We start from the raw sequence: 23660 nt of genomic DNA on the forward strand, positions 1-23660 counted from the left end.
ACACAGAAAATCAATAAAAGTGGACTTATCGTATTATTTTCATGTGATCCTTACGTGTTACACAAAACGCTTAAAAGTTTCATTAGCGTTGCAATTAGAAATGAATATCTTGCCATCTTTATGTACACTTTCGGATTTGTTTCAGACTTTACGAACATAATTATGATGATCTAGTCTTGTTACAATATTAACAAAATTTCAAAACATTTTGTAAAACACACATAAGACATTCGTAAAATGTTTCCGTAAACGTCCAAACATTTCTGTGCATCGTAGAAAATGTGAAATTTTACGACTGTCCGCTATCCTACACCGACTGCAGTGGTATTCATTAAACAGTATTGATTGTTTCCATTTGGTTTGCTGGTAATAATTTTAGGCTTGGTATTTGCGCGCCAAAGCCAGTACAGGACTGACAACCTCTAGATATATGAATAAATTACATAACGCTCGTTTAATACTCATTATGGGACATTCGTACAGAGTGAAACAATTATAATCAATTTATAACTTAATACTGCATCGATTGGATCACAATTTCTATTTAAATTATCATATACTCGTTATTTGTAATCTTCAGGTATCAATTTAAAATTTTCCCAACGTAAATATAATGCTTCTTTGTTCGAACACTATGGAAGTGTATAAAGTATATTTTTACACAATTGTACAAATGTTTTTATAAAAAGAAAAAGTTAGAAATCATCGCTGAATTCATATAGTAATTTTTTCCTTTCCTCGTTTTCTGTCGGCGAAAGTAATACAAGAAAAGATTTGTACACTAATATCAGTATAGGTCTTTGTAGAAACATTTTCATCTTTTCTCAATTTCGGACAACACTAAAACTAAAAACCGAAGTTTCTAACAAACTTACTGCATTTTGCGCAATTGGGTATAAATTTATTTCCAAGCAAGCAGCTTCCTTCGATCATTTTCACAGCAACAAAATTAAGACACTGTCCTAGGGTGCATTAAACGATATTAAGCTTGCTCGAAGCGACTCTTGCAGGTTCTCCGTCGAATGGTCGGCAGAACGTTCAGCCGTGAAATATTTAAACGACTCGCAGGGATATCGAGCGAGGCTTCGGCCGCTTAAGTCGGCGAAAGTAACGGCACGCGCCACGCGGAATTCGGGCCTAATGAAAAAGCAAGTATAAAGCGTGCAGGCGGAAGAGGGAGGCGAGAACGCATTGATGGGATGTCTGCGGGGCCCAATGTCAACCTAACCCCATCAAAGTGTAATAATATTTATATTAGGGCGCGGCTGAGAGGGTAGGCACATCGATTGGGGTGCGTGCTTGGGGAACAAGCCATTCGAGGGGTGGTGGACTAGCCTGGATACGCTGGAAACTCCCCTGATACCTAACGAGTGCTCCGCTCGTTCACCATTCGAGATATCGATCTAGCTGGTAATTAGACTTAAATAATATCGATAGCCGTTGGACAAGCGCGATATCGATCGCGACCTTTGCCACCACCTGCGAACCTGTCGCGCGCTGTTTAATTCAGGGCGTTGTTTGAGCTATGATCGCATGTTGTCCTACATTAAAGTTATTCCCCCCTCGCGTACGTTTCTAAGACAAGGGTATCGATTTGTTGCTATTTTTAACGCCGCTTCGTGACCAAGATTTTTCACAAATTTCGCGTAGCTGACAGTTTTTGGCTGGTTGCTCGTTGTATTTCTTGAGCGATTGATTGGCCGTGACGCGTAGTTGCGTTTGTAGGGAGCTTTCACGTAGTTGATAATTAGAAGATCGAAACGAAATTGTCATGTATGCCTCTTTGGAAACTATGCTTACTGACAGAACGCTTGTAGTCTGTGGTTGAGGAGCGCTGATATTTAGTTACAATTGTATTCACTGGGTTACTACTATAATTTTTGGTAGAAATATTTGTTTCGTACGTTTGAGATATTCTTAATTTTAATCAGATTTTATAAACATTGTAGTAAGGTGCTACTACAATTGGAACAATTGCTAACAATTGGGAAAATATTTATTTAGAACGTTTGAGAGGTTCTCAATTCTAATCAGAATTCTTAAATATTCTACAACATATATATAGTAGTAAGCTTTTAAAAATGAAGAACTATATTTTCTATGGAAAATGGTAAATATTTAATATTCTTCGTTTTCATTATACAAGCTTGTATAAGGTGCATTGCAAATATGAAAATACGTGTATTAGCTAAGAATACAGCCCATATGAAAATACGTGGAGATGCATATCTATTTATTTTCTAACTCTAGATGTTAATTTATTCGTAAGGGAATTAGAAGCCTGAAATTAACTACTCAAAATTTGACTACCGAGCTCAACGAATGATATAAACGAATAGTACGAATTTACCAATTAGGAAAGATTAGGAAAAATATATTAAGTTTCCCCTTAAAAATTCCGCGAACCTATTCCTAAGAAGAACATCATTGAATTAAAATTTCTAATAGAGATCTAGTAACATTGATTATTTTATACAAATGGTTCTTTATAATCCAGTAGGTTAAAACGTGGGAGTATAAGATGTTTGATCATGTATTAAATTTATAACAGAGACTATTTATTTATTTATTCATTTAGAAACTATTATTAACACCATTTGGTTGTTTATTATCGAATATCATATACATCGAATACCATTTATCTATTCATTCTTCATATCTTGTGTCCTCAAAATTTATATGTAATTAGCGTAAAAGACAAAATAATAACTGTGCAACAACAATACAGCCAATGTACAGAACTAATACGCAGTCAAGTATAAATTATAATAATGTACTTCTAGCAAAGAATACTATATACATACATACATACATACATACATACATACATACATACATACATACATACATACATACGTACATACATACATGTGAGAAGAAATATCACCTTTTCTACTTGTTTCACAGAGAATACAATATCTTATATGTCGTGAAACAAAATAAATTGAAAGTTTGCTTATGTTCGGATATGAATGCAATACTTTCCTGAAGGTGCGGAGTGTATAAAGTTCGTATCGATTATTCTTTTCCTCGACGAGAACGTGAACGAGGGTATTGAAAGCGTGGCGAGGGCGATTGTGGAGATTTCAACGAACTTGCCGATGACTTCAATGAATTCGTTACGGCTACACAGCACTGTTTGGATCACCGTTTTGTATTAAAGCCGAGTGATGACACGTAAATATATTCAAAATTGTGTAATTTGTCATTACATACTATTTTAAATATTTCGTTTCGGTATTATTGTTTTTCTAATAAAAAATAATAAACTAATTAAATCATGGAAAATGATCAATAATTAATTAAAACTGTTAAATATATAATAGTCTCATTATTTGATCAACGAATTTAGCTTTAACGCATAATACGTTCTTTTAACAAGGAAATTAAAATTGTTTTAGGTACACTCTTATAACTTATTACGTCGGAATATTACTAAATCAGTAAAAAAAAAATTCAGGGGATTTTATGACAGGATTCTTAAAAAAGAATAGGACTTAAGCGGTTAATTCTAAATATTTTGTTCCAGATAAATCAAGATATTCCCTCCATAATTATAGCTTTTTTAAGATTATTAGCGACATTTTAGAAGAACATACCATCTGCAAAACGTTATACTAATTTGTCGAGTAACTTGGTTTTCTTGAAAAATAGTAAAGAGTGTTTATGGAAAACACTGTAAATGACAAGATTGGAAAATTCTTATTTTTATTGGGAAATGTCATAAATACCAATAAGGATATTGTAATGCAGAATTAAAGTGTAATTTCCCTTTCTAAACAGTTAGTAATACAAGAAGATTCGTGTCACAACGTCGTCTCTAGAAAAAAAGATAATTGAAGATTTCTTGTACACAACGCTGTAAGTGGAAAAGTTAAAAAATGTTTTTTTGTCGTATGATATCTTACATACCAACTGGAATATTTTAGTATACAATTTAAGAGCAATTTCCATTCGTAAACAATTACGAATAGTGTTAAAAAGTGATGCCATTGATACGTCCAACATTATTTATGTATAAAACAATGTAAGTTAAGCAATAGACATGCTCGAATACGTGGATACTAAATGTGACTAATTTTATAACAATTTTTACCACATTATAAAATATGATTTTGTAATAAAAATAAAAAGAACATCTTAAAAAAACATAACTTTTGTTTTTATACATGTTGTCTAGGAACAAACAGGATTAATAGTTACAATGCTTGTAAATTTAAATGAATGGCACATTTAGTTTTCTCTAGAACGAAGAAATAGCACATACAGGTTTTTCTTCCAAAACAATTCTTTTCCTGGTTAATTTTGATTACATTAGTACAAGAAACAGAATTTTGTGATGTATTTAGAACATTTCAGATTTTATAACGATCAAAACAAATCAAACCTTGAAAGTAATTTTAAGTCAGAGAAGCTGTCTCTCTGTGCTAAAAAATTTGATGTCTAGCACTTACAGTGCCGTCTACAAGAAGTCTTCAATTAACAAATTGTGAATTTCGTCGTCTTACAAATTGTTTGGTTTTACAGAATCTATAATATATCGCGGTAATTCAGGTTAATATTGTCGCCAATTTCACGCAAGATTTAAATCATTATCACATCTCTGATTATCAAAACAGACTCGCTAATCGCGTTAATGATCACTGAAAACGATGACGATGCTAAACTAACAGTGTTGCAGGCAACACGAAGAGCGTTGGTAATCCCTAAATCCGATTATTCGCCTCATCGGTCCTCGACAACACCAACCTGCCACCCTCTGTGTTCAATCAATGTTTCTTTTGCCACCGTACATTTTCCCCCTTTACCGCTCGTCTTTTCCTCTCCAGCCTTTTTTCCGCGACATTATTGCCTGACAAATGCTTCCGGAACACCTGACGATTTTTGTATTAAAAAAACATCAGAGTAATAGGTTCTTGAACATTAACTCATTGCGAAATATATCTTTGATAAGGTAGTAGTAGTAGCAGTAGTAGTAGTTTACTTTCCTCGTCTTCCGGCTTTGAAAAAGAGGGTTTGTGTTTACAATCTTTCTTAGAAAAATTAATTAAACGAAAAAAAGATAGAAAAAAAGAAAAAGAAACAATGTTAATATTACAAAACAGAAAGTAAATATATTAACTTGCTTTCAAGTACGTAACTTAAATATCCTTGTTTACTTAAGCATCTCTCCCTCGTGTCAATCTGACACATTTTTTCGGTAAAAGTTTATATCATTCTACCATTTATAGAATGATTTTGATGAGACTTTCTTGATCTTTATGTACGAATAGAATCCGATATCCCCGAAGATTAGTGTGAATGCATATGAATGTATGGAGGACGATTATTTGTGTTGGTGTATATAATGACGAGTTGATACTTAGTGTAGTCAATATATTTAAAAATTGTTCGCAGTACAGAATTAGTCATCGTTCGCTTGATAAAAGATTGCTCGATACTAACTCGCTATAAGAACGCTCGATAAAGATTGACTGATAACTGATCCAAGAAAGACTGATTGATAAGACGGTTCGATACTGACTCCTCTAAAGACTAACTGTTTTAACGATCGTGTCCGTTTATTTATACTGATCGGGAGAGTATCGGAAAGTTTAAATTCAACTTCGGTTAACGGTTGCACGTAGCGGCAACATTGCTTTGCCCGGAGTTTGTCGCTACATTTGGTACGTCAAGACGGTGTCAATGTCCAAGGCAAAACAACATGAGTCGTTCTCAATTCGCATCGTTCTCTGACTCATGTGCCGCTACAAATGACAAAGAGTAAAATTAATTACTTATTTTCTCGTTTCATTGATGTTTTACCATCGTGTCAATTTCACGATCGAGAGACACATTAAGTTGCGAAAATGAGAGTTAAATACAATGAATATCTAGTTTCTACGTATAAATATTTCCAAAAATTGCTTCAAATCGTGTCGATATAATCGTGATAGCGAAGTGATGAGAATTCATTTTGATACCAATGAAACTGCAAAATGTTGTGAAATATATTCGTAAGAATATATTCATAAAAGATTTCCATAAGTATTCAAATACTAGCATGAACTACATACTGTGTAAGATATAACTGCAGAAAGGAGAAACGGACGAGGGTTAAAGGATCTATAAGATAAAATAAAAGGAAGATTTTTCTTATTGCTAATTTAGGAAACTTAGTTCCTTGCTTTGTTTCTCCTTTGTCTTTCTTCCTTTGATTATCTCTCTCATCCATTCTTTTTCTCTTTCCTCTTGCTATTTCGTACCTTGTTATATCCTTCATTCTGATCATTCCTTCGTATTCTCCCAGTGCTCCATATTTTCTTGTGTATTTCTCTATTATCTCTTTACTCCTTTTTACTTTCCGCATCTAAATATTGCGATCATTGCTTGATCTCTTCCTCTATCTTTCGCCTTCAAATACTCTGCTTTGTTTTCTTCTATGACTTCCCTGTCCTTGTTGTATCTTCCTTCCACGATTCGTTCTTATAGCCTCTGTGCATTTCGCTTTATCTGTGGCAAATCGACCGTGAGCATTTTTTCCGTTGGTCCTCCTGTAGTTAGGTCTCGTCTGTCTATCCTTCCGTTCATAGTGCAGCAGCGGTTAATGTTAATGTTCGCTCGTTCGAGTTCGCGTGGCGAACATTATCCGAGCAGGTGTATTTCACGAATTGCTCGAGGCTCGGGCTTATCTTTCTTCGGCTCGTTCGCCTCATGCTGCGCCGGGAGCAAAAGTGAGACATGCCGACAGTAATAAAGACGCACTGAGAGCGAAATGAGTAAATGAGATATGTTGGGATTTATTTTTCTAATCGAAAAAGTAACAAAATTTTTTGACATCATTCTGCGTAAAAAGGGATTTTTTATATTTTCAAGAAATTGAATAAAAGATACTAAAGTATTATGATATTCGTTCTTACAATATTTCTTTTTCTTAATCGTGTTTAATTCGTATAATTCAACATTATCCGAATACAGTCATGTTCGATATCATTTTTATTGAAAAAATCTCAGCAGTCTGATTATAGTAATCTCGTAATTATAATTTGAAAAAATATAAAAATTATGTTCTTCTTCTTTCGATGACTCTTTTATATTTTCTTTTCTATATTATGACTTTCATATTTTCAAAAAATTGAATGGAAAGTACTAAAATATTACAACATTCGTTTCATACTTGTGTTCTCAATCGTGTTTAACCAGCATAATTCAAAATCGTTCAAATATAGTCATGTTTCGTATCATTTTCCTTAGAAAAATCTTAGCAGTCTGATTAAAGTAATCCCATAATCATAATTTTAAAAAGTATAAAAACTTCTTCTTTCCTTCTTCTTTCGGTGACTCAGATGATGACTCTCTCGATGACTAAAAACTTGTAACCTGAGGCCATCGATCGCGATTCAGAGATAACACGAACGCTCGTTTCAAGTGTGCCAATTCCAAGAAATGGTGGAAATGATTCCGCGAACAGATATGATCAAAGGGTCTGTGTCAAGAATTGTGGTAATTTAGCTTGGTCTGACTGAACTCGGATTGATTTACTCTCAGTAAATCTCTAGCTCAAAACCGAGCGAAAAGAGCGAACATTAATCCAGCACTACTCCGTACCTCGTCCTAGTTATCTGCCATTTTGACATTTCCTTCTGCGGTCTCGAATCGACGTCTTTCCAACATTTCTTGATTATATTATTATCAATAATTCCGTTGCTTCCATCCGTTCTTCATATCTTACTGCTCTTCTGACAGCTTTAATCCTCGTTTTATCCACTTTCGTCTCTTCCAATAGTATTTGCGTGGAAGTATTGAAATACAAACCTAGAGTCCATTTTATGTACCTGGTTTGCATTATGCTCTTTACCAGACTTTGCAAGAACTTATTTTTGAGAAGTTTATTTTTATAAAATAATCTTGTGCAACTTGTATAAGAAATATTTATACTTAATTTTCGTTTAATTTAGAAAAAATTATATATATTTTGGTATATTTTCTTTTTTAAGAGTAGCATTATTAGTACGTACTTACTAAACGTACTTGCATCTATTTTCCCCAGATTCGAAATACTTAATACGAAGAAAAAATGTACGTATTATATATTCATTTACACATTTTTTGCAAAAGACCCTAAAAATGTTCAAAGAATATATTATCATAAATTATAAATAGTCTTCATACAGAACTGCAACGCAGGTATTTTCATATTTCGAAAGAAATACCTAATATAGAGAAAAACAGCACGTGTTATGTATTCATTTATTCATGTTTCACAAAAACCCTAAAAATGATCAAAAAGTACGTTATTATAAATTATAAATTCAAAATTCAACCAAAATTGCGAAGCAGGCATTTTCACTCATTTGATAGTTGAAGCGTAGAAAATCTTATAATGAATTATTTATTATAACTATAAGATAATATTATAAATATAATAAATAATTTATTAAAAGATTTTCTATTAATTATAATATTATATAATAAATAATTGTAAATATTACAATGAAATATTTTATTATAATGCTAAGAAACAGATTTCCGGAAGGAAATGAAAACTTACGCATTAATATAGTCCAAACTCATGAAAAAGAAGTGTAGCTTAATTGTAAAGGAAACTAAATGTTCCATTCATTTATACAGATGGCATAGACAAAAGTCAAGAACCAAATAAAACTAATGCTTATCATCATTACTAACTATTTAAAAAATAAAATTTCACTTAAATTCTACGCTACAGTTTTCTCACTAGTACGTAAAACATTCAGCAACAAGAAATTAAAATTTTCCAATTTTGGCGCTTACAGTGTTTTCCGCAAGTACTCCTCGGCCCTCGTGTTAAAGTTTCAAACTAAAATTTACCTCATGAAATCTCCAACATTCGTTTACTTTTTATTTGGAAGAGCTTCACATTTCTGACCGCTACGACAAGTTCACAAGTGGTGCGCGTTAACGCTTTTTCTGTTTCATCGAAAGTTTAATTGCCAATCACGTTCACGAAACTCATCGAAGTTGATTCTAATTAACCTTAACGAGGTAACGTCGTCTGAAAGTGATCAAAGGCCACGGTAGTTGTGGCTGATCAACAAGTTAAAACGCACGACTCAATCTAGACACATCGACACTCCGTGCGCGAACGTCCGCACGAGACGCTTACATCTTTATGCCTTTCTTCGCACCCTCGAGGAATGCGTAGCTGTCGTTTCGAATCTCGTCGAGAAGTCTCGAAGGGCCTACTGTCAATTAATCGTGCCAAGCCAATCTCGAAGGGTCGCGACTTTCCCCGACATACGAAGGGCGAGGAGGACCGGGCGCGAGAACCTAATTCGGTTGGATGTAGACTACCTACTCATGTCCGGGTTCCTTTCTGATGTCCGGCATCCCGTGAATCCGATTTGTCGGCTCGTTTGTCTTCCAGATACATTCCCCAGATATACCGCCTCTCGATGGTCTAACACCAACCGACCGCGAAGATTGATGATACGAGATGAGTTTTTCCCTTATCGAATACAATTTTCTATAATGTATTTTATATCGTTTTTAATATGCTGGTAGATGTAGCGTTTAAAAGTGATAATTGAAAGAGGAAGAACACGATAAAACACATCTCCCACTTTGTACAAGGAAGCAATTTTGAAATTGAATATATACGTTGTGAAGAATTTGTTACTAAGATTGTCTTTTTATTTTTGGCTTTGGAGCTAAACAAAATATGATATGATGTAATTTAATGTGTATAAGTAAGAAATTAATGGTCGTATAAATAATTCATCTATTGATGAATGTAGTCGATGTGATATATGTATAAATGTAGTCAATCGCAATTATTAGATTGCAGGAAATTTAAAAGTGTAGAAATATACGAAATGCAACAAATGTTTGCAAGATTATAAACAATTTTTTAAGGATATATGTTTGTTGTAATGATGAAGATAAAATTCTATTTAGATCCCATTGTTTTTAATTGTGTTCGTAAAAATATGAATTTGCATAAATATCCGCGATATAGTAATTATAAATATTGATTGTTAGTAGTCACTTGTTGATTAAAAATATTGGTCGTGAATCATCGATCGTTGTACGAATCTGTATTACGTATACATATTTTGGGATTGTTTTTAACAATTGGAACTAACTAATACCTGATCTCACTCAAATATTAATTTTACGATGAAGGAAATATTAATAGTTAATCGCTAATCCATTTAACGTACATGCAACTGAATACTAAATTCAGTCGTTAATTCAACTGCCGATTAAATACCTAAATCTAATCGTTTATTATGCAGTTATAATATCATGCAATTATATTATAATATTATGCAATAAGATCGAATGAAAATTGAATTAATAATTGAGATTACAACTAAATATTTTAGTTGTGATAATTAATATATAATTGCATTAAATAGCAGCTGACAATTCTTTGTAGAAATCTCCAACAAAAAATATAATATATATATGATGATATAAGTATGATTAACTCATTGATTTTCACCTTGTTTCCTAACATTATTGTAAAGTGTTATAGAATATAATTGACTTTTAGTGATTTCTATATTAATAGTTTATTATTTTCAGTGATCTTTATTTTTGCAACAATATATCTTAAAAATTCAAAATACTTAAATTTATATGTTCATGTATCGATGAAAACATTTCCATTTTTAATTAGTAATTTAAAGATTATTATCGATGGCATAAAAATCGTACCCATTTTGTTTTGAAATCCCCAAAATGATAATCATTACGTTTAAAGAGTTAACTCGCTAAGTTTACTGTAAATTTATTTTATATGCTTCCTATACCTTTTCACTTTGATCGAATTTTTATAATTGAAGGTTTGAGATATAAGTGACAACACTGCAAGTGCAACAATTAAGAAATCTTTCTTTTATTTAGTTGTGTAACGTTCTACAGGCTAATGGGAATACCGTACTATAGAATTTCAGAGCAATTTCCATTTGTCAATAATTATTTATAGTCCAACATTCCGTATAAATAAATGGCATTAGGCAATAGATATTCTCGACATTAAATATCACCAATTTCATAACAATTCTTATTCAGAACATTATAAAATATACCTTCGTGATAAAGATAAAAAAACATGTTGAAAAAATATATTTTCTATTTGTATAGAAGTTCTTACACACGAACAAACAAGATTCAGTACTTGCAAATTCAAAGTACTTGCACAATCACTTTTCTCTATAACTAAGAAGTGGAGCATACAGGTTTTTCTACAAATATAATTCTTCTTCTGATGAATTTTTATTATATTAGTGCAAAAAATAGAAAATTTTCAATTTGCATTATTGTACACTTAAGATCTTACAATAGTCAAAATTTCGAAAATAATTTGAAGTCAGAAGAACTTCTTTTCGCAGCTAAAAAATTTGATGTTTGTCACTTACATAGTGTCATCTACAGGAAGTCTTCGATTGTCCATTCGATTCACAGATTAACCTGCCATTCAAGAATATTTGTTCGATATTTTATTGTGGATACACCGGCAATTCGATTCTTCAAAAGGATGTCGGAGTGAAGTAGGGGATGGTTTCCGATAATGACGGTCGCCTATCGCGCGATTTATCAAACCTGAGCTTATCGATGTGTCGTATACTCGAAAGGGAAAGAGGGTTGGGACAGTGGTGGATAGAAAAAGGTCCGCGAACATGACAAATTGTCGGTTTGTCGTGCATGACTTGTCGTTCCTATGTTTCCTTACGTGAATCGCTTTTTACGTATTCACCTAAGCAGATGAAAAAATTTCCACTTTCAATGCAAATTTACTTCTACCCTGATGTAAATGGCGTTGCCTGTTTTATTAATTAATTATTTTCTCTTACTTGGCTCGCTTTAGTTATTGGAACATCGAATAAATGAAGATTACAATGGTGGTGGTCCAAAGTATAGCAAATTCGTGGTTTTCTATATTTTGCACTCGAGAAGCGATTCTCAGTCGCCACGGCATTCCGTGTGGCAACTCGAAAGGAGAATGAGAGGCAATAGTCCCTGTTTATGCTAGATTTCGATATTGGTTCGTAAATAGGTTCCTTAGCTCTTTACATTGTTATGAAGTGTGAAGTGAACTTTAAGATGGAGATGAAATACTTATGCTCAAATTCTTCCGAAACTATGGTTCTGGCAACGTCTCCGACGATCTTCAGATTCGACGATTTATAAAAACTTTAGTAGACCAGTTGAGAGGAGGTATTCGATAACCGCGAGATCGAGCTTCACGTCGACTGCTAATTGTGATGAAATTCGGTTAAATGGAAAGCTCCATGTAATTTTAACAGGAAGAAAAAAGAATTGTAAGGTATGATTTTACCGAAACAAAGCAGGAGAAGGACACGAAACAACTTATAATTGTGATACTTGTCCCGACAATCCTTGGCACATGTTTTATAAATTATCGTTAAAAAATACAGAAAAAATATAAAAAAATGTTATGTTCAAAGATGTAAATATATATAGATTATTAAAATATAATGTTTTTTTAAGTCAATTTTTGTATAAAATCATTTTATATTACCTACTCGTCACATATGCGCGAAATCACCTCGAGTTGCTGCTACGCTCGACCAAAGGGCTAGATATGTATTGCCCTAATATCATGGTAAATAGGTTTCGAAAAAATGCCGTGTCTTGCGAAACCGTGCTATACGAAATTCACGAAAGAATTAGTGCAAAGAAGGTGATTAGGTTTCAGCAGTTAAGTAGATATATTATTTCTTCATAACTAACAAGGAGGTGGAAAGGAATGGGAAATCTCGCGTGAGTTGTCTGTATGTGTATTCAACTACTTAAAGTTGATGGTAAAACAAACTCAAAGATTTATATGTATGGCTTTTTGTTTTCAAGAAATTAATTGAGAAATTATGTTCTTGGCACAGCAATTTCTTATTTTTTAAATGTCTTTATTACAACTTCCACCCGCGAAATTGTAAAGATATGCGGAGATACTATAGTGCATAAAAATAATCGAAAATTTATCAAAATAAATTGTAAAAATATGATTGAAAAGAAACGTAACATTAACATTAGAAGAATTTATGAAGTAAGATCACGAAAGGGCCATGCATTTAAATCCTTTCGGGACTGCCTTACACAGCCAACTCATTTGACGTTTCGCAGTTCTTGGCATCTTCTTGTAAGCAAAATATACGGAGATGTTTATTAAAACATTCAACAATTAATTGAAAGTATATGTTAATATTATTTATATTAGTTATAAAAATGTCACCGACTTTTTATTTGAAAAGTTTGGAGTTGTTACTTCCTTATAGCGAGAAAATCTTCCAGTGCAAAAGGATGATACTCCACGAACTAGAAATGGATTAAACATTTCCATATGCATAAATTCCATACGCTAACTGAGACGATACATCACGCTTGCTCGGCTAAGAAGAAACATCGAACGACGGTGCTTGCATTTAAAAATTCTCATTGCGTTCATTTTTGTACGTGTTCCTTCAATTTCTCTAATTCTCAAACTGCGATGTAGATCATATTTCAAGTACTTTCCTGAGCTAGTATATGTACATACAATAGTGTTTCTTTAAATGCTCGCCTTCTTATTCTCCGTAATTAACCGATCGTCATCCCTACTACTATGAAGAGTTTTCCCCATGAGAGGCTCTAGTGTTCCCTTTGACACACCGTGAAGTTGGATGCATGAGTAGTGCAATTTGATCCAAATTCAATCGTTCGTGAAAAAATGTTAATTATCCTCGAGACAACGACGAAGCTTCTTTATTTCTAGTTTCTTTAAAATTAGACTAAAAAATAAAATAAAATTAGACTAATAAAATAAAACCTATATTAATAAAGATAATTTTTGAGATAAAGTCATCTTTTCGGACGAGTCAAAGTTTAATATTTTTGACTCAGATGGTCAAAATGTGTGGAGAATACCAAATACGGAATTGAAAATTCGACATTTACATCAAACAGTGAAACACGGAGGTGGATCGGATACACAATCGAGTCATCCGATTGTTGATCAATTATAGAAAGAATACTGTGTATGAATATTCATATCTATACGACTGAGTACACAAGGCAGCCGACACGACAGTCGTTTCGCTCACCGTTCGAGGCTCTATTTATAAATTATAGCAACCATCGATGTGTTTATCTGCGCATCAGCTTTTATTGCAAACAAACACCGCACGCACTTAGGTAACTGAAGTTACATTAAACAGGCACGCTCGACGCACGGCGGTCACTTTACATTAGCAATCAACTTATCTCTATGTTACTCGCCGCCTCACGCCGCGTCGTGTAAATCATGGCAGGTAAAGAATGACCCAAACCCAATTCAATACAGCTGAGCCTCAAGCAACGTGGGTTTGAAGAACACGAATTTGATTATACGCGGACTTGTTTCTCGGTCGATATTACAGGAATTTTCGCGAAGAATTTGTAGGAAATTTGCTAAAAGACGATCAGATAGACTATGCTCACATTATTCAAAATCACTGACAATAATTTATGATAGTGAACGCAGAATCGCGATCTAGTAACTTCACGCACGATCGTGATTTGTTTATTTTGACCGAATTTGCTCTCACTGTGATCATAATTCTCGATCTTGATTGAATTATTTATTCTAAAATACTTGAATATAGCTTGCATAAAAATGTAAGATTACGTTACGTTTTCTGAGTATAACGTAAATTGCTTTTATTCAACATTAGAAACGAAAAGTAATTTCAAAGTAATTTCTTTTTTTAATCTCATATTAGTACTTGAAGAGCGAAGTATTAATTCTTCCTCTCGATTTCAAAATTGTAGTATTCGTTTGACATTGTTGATATAAAATATATGGGTTTTGCGATGCGTGCAAAGAACAGTTATGCTTCCAAATCACAAAATCACAAATCACTGTAAAGAATCACCGTGAGTGGAAACGAATGTTATCGAATTCACGATTCACAAGTAGCAGTTCATGCCATCTCTAACGTCAATTATCACATCATCACAGTATAAATATAATATATGTATAAATAGTACATATGAGCGTATATTAGTATATACCTGTATATTTTTTTTATTATTTAATTTGTACTTTGCAATTTGTCCAGCTGGACATTTGGTAAATTTTTCTAATTTAATTGCTAAATATTCTAAGATCCTTATTAGATGCACCTTAGTATGTTACCAACGAAACAATACATCACGACCTTAAGATACCTACAGTTAAAGAAGAAATATCCAAATTCAGTACTAGATATAACATAAGAATTAACAACCACCAAAACCCACTAGTTACTCAGTAACTTGACACGACGGATTAGATCTACAGGCTAAAAAGACATTCCCCTCTAGATTTAAACGTTAGATTCAGCTAGAACCAAACATACGATAATCATTTATTATTCACGTTATAATACCACGCCAGAAAAATTTACTTATAATTCTCAATGAGAATTGATTGTAAACTACTTCCAAATAAAAAAAAAATTGTTAAATAACATGTGAATGGCTACCCCCAGCGGGATACCATCTTCGAGTTTGTCTATTTTATTTCTTTAGTGAAGTCAGTTGGGCGTTTTCTCTTTAGTCTTCTTTCTATGACAGTTTTGCTCGCTTCAGCAGCCAGCTGGTTTGGATGTGTTGCCGTTTTTTCGTTGTATTTTTCTGCGTGCCTTCTTCGATTTCTTCTTTGACCGTTGGTATTTTTAAGTCTTTGTGTATATCCTCGTTTTTGACATACCACGGGGCGTTGACTATTGTTCTCAGCATCTTCAATTGTAGCGACCCTAGTAACTGTATATGTGTACGTATTTTCATAGTCTTTTTAGTAATACTTTCTTTTCTTCAGTTTATTTTAGTATAATAATACCGTAATAACACATGTATGTACACATATAGCATGCGGAATAGAGCTTTCAGTCAACATATTATAACATATACAGGGTGGTTGGTAACTGGTGGTTGATGGTACAAGCGGAAAGGGGATGATTCTACACGAAAAAAGAAGTCGAAAATATAGAATAAAATGTTTTTTTTAATTTTTTATTTTAATTTTTTTTTTTAATTTTTCCATCGAGACAACGATCTACAGTGAGATCCGTTATAACGAGATGTGATAAAGTGCACGAGTACTGAGCGAAAATTCAAAGTCGATTTTCTCGAAAACAAAGCCTCAAATGAAAAATTTTTATTCGACTTCTTTTTTCGCGTAGAATCACCCCCTTTCCGCTTGTACTACCAGTTACCAACCACCCTGTATATCTCGAAGACTGTGAGTTTGATTGTATTTCAGACCACCATAATTCTTGAATCATAAGCTTTCGATCAAGGTTTAAATGCTCTCCTTCTCGTTGTCCCCATAATCGAAGTCGTGCCTGTTATTTTGAATTTGTAACACAACCACTTTTGTAACTTTGTAAATGTAATATTTATTTTTAAAGGACTTGACCATTATACGCATATTAAGCATATTGGTGAGATTATTATTTAATTGTGATTTCAATTGAACTTTTGAACTGCTGATTGTATGAAAGGAATGATTTCTAAAAAATTTGTTCCAAATACATTGATAATTTTCACACTGCGGAAAAGCACGGCGATTATATTGGTTTTCATTAGTCAAATTGCTTCTATGGATGTTGGAGTACTATTTCCGAACTCAAAGGTCCTTTTAAGCACGACATACAGCCTTTCAACACGAATACCTTTTAACATTTCCCTTGAATAGTTTGATCAAATATTCCATATTCAATATGGCACAATTTAATTACAAGTTACAATCGAACCGTGCCTTAAATTCACGAAGAACAGCTATTTTCGCTTCCAATTCCATAAAGTTCAGAACGAAACGTACATTTTAATCAAGCTAATGAAAAACTGAATTAATATTTGTTAATTTTGTTGAATGTAGAAGCAGTGAGTCTGGGGTAACAACACGATATTCGTTTTGGAAAATAAAAAGCATCATGTTGTAGAGGAAATTGTAAAAGATTTATTTAACGCATTTTCGTTTCGTTATTAAAATAGTACTCGTTTGTAAAAAAAAAGTTAATGGCGAAAATAATTTATTTACTGTGTATTATATTAAATAAAGTATTTAACAAATGGTATGAAAAACGCTTCATCTATTCAGAGCTGATTTTATCAAATTTAATACTGTGCAAATATTTTTTACCTACCCCCAATCAGAGAAAATAAAAATTCCACGTTTAGTATGATGATAAAAGTTCAAATACTATGGTTAATTTGAATTTCATGTATTATATATCTCTTACGTTTTCTAAAATTAGAACTCCATATAGAAGGCATCATACTTAAAGATTATTAACATATTTTTGTACAATTGGAGACTTCTTGTAACATCAAATTTTTTAGGAGCAAGAGAAAGTTTCTTTGACTTATTTAAAATCTTCTCTTAAAAGTTTCTCTAAATCATTTTCGAAATTTGATTTGTTTCGATCATAATAAGATCTCAGGCGTACAAAAAAAAAAATCAAATGCACACAAAATTTTCCATTTTTTGCATTAATATAGACAAAATTCATTAGAACAAGAATCATATTTGTAGAAAAGCCTGTATGTGCCTCTTATTTGTAGAGAAGATTGAATGTGCCATTCGTTTAAATTCTCAAGCACTGTAACTACCAGTTCTGTTCGTTCGAAGATAACTCGTATAGGAACAAAAATATACTTTTTCAAGATGTTTTCGTCATTTTTGTTAAGAAAGTGTGTTTTATAATATCCTGAATAAGAATTGCTATAAAATTGATAATATTTTAGCGTGGAGCATGTCTATCGCTTAATAGTATTTACATTGTTTTATACAGACGCAACGTTCCACTATGAGTGATTATTTACAAATGAAAATTGCGGTAACAGTTGGCCTAAAGAGAACATTACTCTATACAGAAACATTTTTTAATTTTTGCACTTACAGTCTACGTGTACAAGAAATCTTCAACTATCGAAATATCAAGCGGATTAAACTAAAAGGACATTAAAGGAGATTAACATCAAATAATGAAAATATGGAAAAGGTCATAAATTGCGCAATTACCTTTTCTTTTAAATGTCTCGACAAGTGTCACTTAATTATGCCAGCATTGCAATTCTCGTGCATCTAGATGTTCTATCGGTCACACATATCAAGTATCGATCGCGTGGAACGCGTGCCTATTATCCTATTTCTACGATAAGCGTCATTGTGGGAAGAGGTTTCGTGTCAGGTAATGACGGTCATGTATCGCGCGATTTATCAAGCACAGGCTTGTCGATGTGTTGCGTACTCGTGAAGGGAGAAGGAAGGGTGGTGGTGGTGGTGGTGGTGGTGGCATTGTCGGCGGTCGCGGATGTGACAAATTGTCAGTCCACAAGAAGGGTGAGCTCTAGACACGTCGCTATACGCCTACATCTGTTTCCCCGCTAATACCTTGTATAACTCTTATCGCTTTATTGGGGGAAGCTTCGTCGCCTACCAGAGCATCGCATCGCCGCACCGGGGACAAACAATTCGAGGAGAATGGAATGGAGAGAAGAGAGAAGGAAAGTTTACTTTCCAAGTAGAAATAGTAAGAATAATGTATAGGATGTCTCCGAGATCATGGTACAAACGCTGGCGATTGTAATGTAAAAATAAATCGGAAGAAAAGAATAACGTTTTTTCATTGTAAAAACTATTAGATTGAAAGGACGTGCCAAGAGTAGCAAGTGGTGAATTCACTTATCCTATTGGCACGATCTGCAGCGTACCGAACCGTTATATCATAATCCACTTTGCCAACTCTTATAAAACTTTCCTCGTGTTCACTTCATCACGGACAGTGATGCATTATCGTGTTTCTCGCGAGCGAGTTTCCTAAAATTCATCATCGACGAGACCATATGATGATCATGGAAACCTGATCGAGAAGAAGCCTAATGTCTTCATTAAAGTTCCAGTCACTTTCAAACTAATAATAATCAAACCTAATAAGAAGCGAACTATACATGTAGCATCAACGATTACCAAGGCGAATTTTCGCCCTAAAATCATCTTACGCATTTGGTAAACTCTAAAAGCAATCTGGCATTATTCCTGGTAAAGAATCGAACGATAAATTCCAAATAATATTACTTTGCAGCTAGAGGAATTGGGAAATGGCAATTGAAAAGGATTATGGAATGAAAGTGCCTTTCATCGAAACAATAAAAGACCATATATCTATATCTTTGGTCACTGATGGAAAAACGGTTCACAATTTTAGTGAAATACGTTACTTCATCATACAGATTCGTATCAGATATTGTTTTCTCCAATAACAATTTATTTCAATATTTAAAGAATTCTTTTAATATAAACTTCAATTGTTTAAAAGATATGAAATACCACGCCACTGTCTATAGTATATATTTATATATTTATATAAATACTATAGTATATAGTATAAATATATAGTATACTATAGTATAGTATATATTTTTCTGCAGAAAAGCAAAGTAGTCAAACATATTCCAATTTTTGATGAATGAAATGTTCATCGCATTACATAATTTGTATGTTTATAATTATACACATACAGGGTGTTCCAAAATCGTGGTACAACTGGGTGGCCATTCTACATGGAAAAATAAGTTGAAAAAGAAGAACAAAAAAGTTGAAAAAGAATAACATTCTTTCGTTTGAGACTTCGTTTTTGAGAAACATGAATTTGAAAACCCACCAAGTGCCCGTGCATTAGCTGGAAGTTTCGAATTACAAAACTTCTATTTCTGCTCATGTTTGTATTATTAAACACCGACAATGTCACGATGTGCTGTATTATTAATAAAATGATTCTTGAGAAGCATTAATCTTATCCTTGTTCGTGAAATTCAATCAAACTCAATTTTTTCATTCAAATTAAATACAGAATAAAGAAAAGTAATAATCGACGTCGCGGGGACAAGACTGCGACAATAACAGCAAGCAAATCGTGTAATTGTCCACGTTTAGTAATGGAGAAACGAACAGAAATAGAAATTTCATACCTCAAAGTTTGCAGTTTGCATGCAATAACATCACGCAATTGCATCATTTATTCGAAAACGGAGCCTTAAATGAAAGTATATTATTCTTTTTTCCGACTTGTATTTCGCACATAGACTTGTCAACCAACCGCTTGTACCAAGATTACGGAGACACATTGTATGTATAGCGTTTGATTGAAACATTACCGAATATGTACCTATCGTGATAAAATGTAACGAATCTCTGGTTTTATTCTCCCTCTGTTGTTTACTTCGTGGCAATTATTCTCTTATTGGTTGTTGAGACATTCTATTTGCAATAATAAACCTGTCTTCTTCTACAAATTTCTTTTTTCCATATACACAATACCGGTGTCTGCGAAACAATTCAATCTTCCGATACTTACTTTCGATTATATTTCACGTATAATAATTAATTAATAATTGTTAGCTGCTTATTTTCATCCATGTTTCGTATGAACGCGAATTTGTCCGTACTCGATATTTTATCTCACTTCAAATCGCTCGAATCCTTGGAAGAATAAATAATAATTGGAATAACAAATTGCAAGAATATCAATATTACATTTTTCAATAAGAGCAGCTCTACGAAGCAGCTTCGCGACGTTCTTTCTTACTCAACCTTGCCTTCTACGTCGTTCTATACGGCACAACAAGATGGCAAAAGAAGTTATTAAACGCCGTACTCGTTAACTCCCGTCTCAGACCTAAAAGGTCTGCTCCGTGAAAGTAACCCGAAGCCAGCAACTAGCAATAAAGTTGTCGTACCGTAGCCTGGTGTTGGCAACTTCCGAGCGAGTAGCTTCGACAGGTATCCTTTAATACCTTCGTGAGAGTCGTGTATCTGACGTTTCCATCGAAACTTGGTCGAATGTTCTTCCAGCGTGGCGTGTCGTTTCGAAATGGTCCGCAGAGGGAACGAGAACGTTAGGCCTGAAGATAGAATCCACTTAGCAGAGATGATGCACTCCGTGCTCGTATCCCCTCGAAGAGAGCGCGCCTCGCGTGCTCTATCTAGCTGTGGCCCGCTCGAGGCTGGCCGCCCCCTCGAGCGAGGGAGACGAGAAAGAAGAAAAGGGCGAAAAATAGGAAGGACGGGGGTGGTTGATAGCGGCGAGCATGCTGGTCGGGGCTGCGTAACAAACGCGGATCGTGTAAGGGGTCGAGCGGATAAAACGAGATCGTGTCTCGGGGCTAGCTCGCGAGGGTGGAAGACGGAGGATGAAAGAAATTGGTACATCGCGCGGGAGGAACGAGCCGGCCGACCGCACGCTCTATTCTGCACGAGACTTGTCGGTACTTTCGCCCGGTTTGCAAACTTCTCCTTCGAACGTTCGTGCAACTTGAAACGCGGCGGACGCAGAGGAACATGGCGCTCGTCTGTAATTACTTCTGCGAACAGTCAATTAAACGTACGACTCCGCGGAAGAATTTTATCGGAGAGCACGACGATGCTTTTTCGTCTTTCCTTTCGAGGGAAGAAGTTTTAATGAGGTTATTCGGACGCCGGGAATCTGGGAAATACGATCGAGGGTGGAAGAGGTGGGAAACGAGATCTCGAAATATGACAGGGTTACCGGACATGTTTTATTCATAGCGAAAGTGTCACGTGTAAAGTGTAAAAGAAATACACGACGAAGGAGAAAATTGTTTTTTAATTCGTGCGCGTTATAATTATGAACGTTTAGGGTGTGTGCCCTTTGGCCAATGAAAGAGATGGTAGAAAAAAAGTAAAAGAAGTGGGCGGTAGGCGAAGAAGAGGAGGAAGTGAAAGGAGAACTCGAGTGAGATTTTCAAACAAAGGCCACTGTTTGAGTGGTTGCTCCTGGCATTGTTGCCCTTTACCCTCCGCATTCATCGATGAGTATGAGACGGAAGGGGTCGCCTCCCTCCGAAAGCCGAGGAAACACTTTGCCACACGAACCGGAAGCGCGGTCGTTTGACGCTTCCCGAACGTTCCACGTCTACTTTCTTTGTTTATTTAAATTGTTCGCCTAGTGTCCCTTTGGCGGTTACATTCTGGTTTAATACTGGAAGGATTTTTTCGATCTTTTCTTTTTAACAATTAAATGTATGGGAAAAGAAAGAATTGTTGATATTTTTCATTAAATTGTTTATTATTTTCCTTTGGTAATCGAGATTTTTTACGGACAACGCTGTAAGTGCACAAATTAAAATACACATGTTACAGTTATGTTATTTTTTGTCTTGTAATGTCCTTCATGCCAATGGGAATATTATAGTATGAAATTTAAGAGCAATTTCCATTTGTAAACAATTGTGAATAGCGTTGAGAGGCGATAATTGCAACAGCAATTATAAACAAAAACGATCTCTAAAACAATGTAATGGTGTATAACAATGTAACATAAGCGATAGACATGCTCGAATACACGGACACTACGTATCACCAATTTAAAAAGAATTCTTTCGTTTCGAAACGTTATAAACTATAGTTTTGTAATAAGAATAAAAACTCCTTGGAAAAATATATTTTTTGTTTCTATGCAAGTTATCTAGGGGCCGCAAATTTAAGCGAATGGCACTTCAAATTTTTTTTCTGATGAATCTATATTAATGCAAAAAGTAGAATATTTTGCGATGCATTTGGATTATTGTACGCTTTAGATCTTATAATAATCGAAACAAATCAAATTTTGAAAATAATTTTAAATCAGAGAAGCTTTCTCTCTCTTAAATAATTTGCTGTTTGGTACTTGCGTGTTGTCTATAAGAAGTCCACAATCGTATTTCTAATGTAGCAGACATGTAACAATTATTGCGTGATGTATTCAAGCGTGTTCATTATTCGTACTATCAAGATTAACGTATGAAATACTTATGTAAGAGAATAAATGGACTGTCCCTCTACAACTGAAACATTTTTTTTTTTATTATTTAATTTGTACTTTATAATTTGTTCAGCTGGACATTCGGTAAATTTTTCTAGCTTTAAAACAGTAACTTGCAGCATATATTTCAAATTTTACCAATTTCCTTCTAACGCGAATGTTATTAATGTCTTAAATGGATAATGATATTAAAAAAGATATTTCCAGCTGCTAAAACTTGACAAAAGTAAAATTATATGCTGCACTCGTGCGATGCATTAATTTCAAGAATCTTTTATCTCAACGGCATAATGTAGTCCCGCCTGCAGCAGAAACTTTTAACAGCCGCTATATCACGATGTGGAGATATTAAAATCTGTAGCGAACATTGTTTACTCATTATTTATTAATAACGCATATACATTCATTAATTGTTGAGGTTTTATCTCGGAATACAGAGAGGAAATTTTTTTTTATTATTTAATTTGTACTTTACAATTTGTCCAGCTGGACATTTGGTAAATTTTTCTAACTTAATTGTTAAATAACACGTGGATGGCTACCCCCAGCGAGATATCAGCTTCGAGTTTGACAATTTTATTTCTTTAATGAGCTCAGTGGGGTGCTTTTTTTTTAGTCTTCTTTCTATGACAGTTTTGCTCGCTTCAGCAGCCAGTTGGTTTGGATGTGTTGCCGTTTTTTCGTTGTATTTTTCTGTGTCTGTCGATTTCTTCTTTGATCGTTGGTATTTTTAAGTCTTTGCTTATGTCCTCGTTTCTGACATATCATGGGACGTTGACTATTGTTTTCAGTATCTTCGAACTGAAACATTTCACTGTTTTCTTCCCTCGATATGTCATACGTGTCCGT

At 34.0% G+C, this 23660-nt stretch overlaps 1 protein-coding gene across 2 annotated transcripts in view; it reads left to right on the forward strand.

Annotated features, from left to right (window-relative positions):
* The first annotated feature begins 2875 nt into the window (after positions 1 to 2875).
* Positions 2876 to 23660, forward strand: part of ChAT (Choline acetyltransferase) — a 177477-nt gene continuing 156692 nt past the window's right edge. The window contains exon 1 of one of the 2 annotated variants that reach the window (XM_069111113.1): positions 2876 to 3177. In XM_069111113.1, the coding sequence (XP_068967214.1) occupies positions 3171 to 3177 (7 nt within the window). In that variant the 5' untranslated portion in view covers positions 2876 to 3170. The remainder of the gene's footprint in view (positions 3178 to 23660) is intronic. The other variant, XM_069111115.1, reaches the window with a different exon arrangement.

The sequence above is a fragment of the Bombus flavifrons genome, chromosome 4, assembly GCF_040668555.2.
Source record: "Bombus flavifrons isolate JBK064 chromosome 4, iyBomFlav1_principal, whole genome shotgun sequence".
Taxonomy (NCBI): Eukaryota; Metazoa; Arthropoda; class Insecta; order Hymenoptera; family Apidae; genus Bombus; species Bombus flavifrons.